The sequence below is a fragment of the Myotis davidii genome, unplaced genomic scaffold, assembly GCF_000327345.1.
Source record: "Myotis davidii unplaced genomic scaffold, ASM32734v1 scaffold514, whole genome shotgun sequence".
NCBI lineage: Eukaryota > Metazoa > Chordata > Mammalia > Chiroptera > Vespertilionidae > Myotis > Myotis davidii.
Window position 1 is genome coordinate 1,904 of NW_006286236.1, and position 496 is coordinate 2,399.

The 496-nt window shown below is 66.3% G+C and overlaps 1 protein-coding gene across 1 annotated transcript in view; it reads left to right on the forward strand.

The window, feature by feature from the left end:
• KCNJ4 (potassium voltage-gated channel subfamily J member 4) overlaps positions 1-496 on the forward strand; it is a 2,349-nt gene that overhangs the window by 745 nt on the left and 1,108 nt on the right. Inside the window, exon 3 of the mRNA XM_006757439.2 lies at positions 3-489. Within this exon, the coding sequence (XP_006757502.1) occupies positions 3-489 (487 nt within the window). The remainder of the gene's footprint in view (positions 1-2; positions 490-496) is intronic.

Here is a 496-nt window from a genome sequence, read left to right on the forward strand (position 1 = left end):
GGCAACCTGCGCAAGAGCCACATCGTGGAGGCCCACGTGCGGGCCCAGCTCATTAAGCCCTACATGACCCAGGAGGGCGAGTACCTGCCGCTGGACCAGCGGGACCTCAACGTGGGCTACGACGTCGGGCTGGACCGCATCTTCCTGGTGTCGCCCATCATCATCGTGCACGAGATCGACGAGGACAGCCCGCTGTACGGCATGGGCAAGGAGGAGCTGGAGTCCGAGGACTTCGAGATCGTGGTCATCCTGGAGGGCATGGTGGAGGCCACCGCCATGACCACCCAGGCCCGCAGCTCCTACCTGGCCAGCGAGATCCTGTGGGGCCACCGCTTCGAGCCCGTGGTCTTCGAGGAGAAGAGCCACTACAAGGTGGACTACTCGCGCTTCCACAAGACCTACGAGGTGGCGGGCACGCCCTGCTGCTCCGCCCGGGAGCTGCAGGAGAGCAAGATCACCGTGCTGCCCGCCCCGCCGCCCCCGCCCAGTGCCTTCT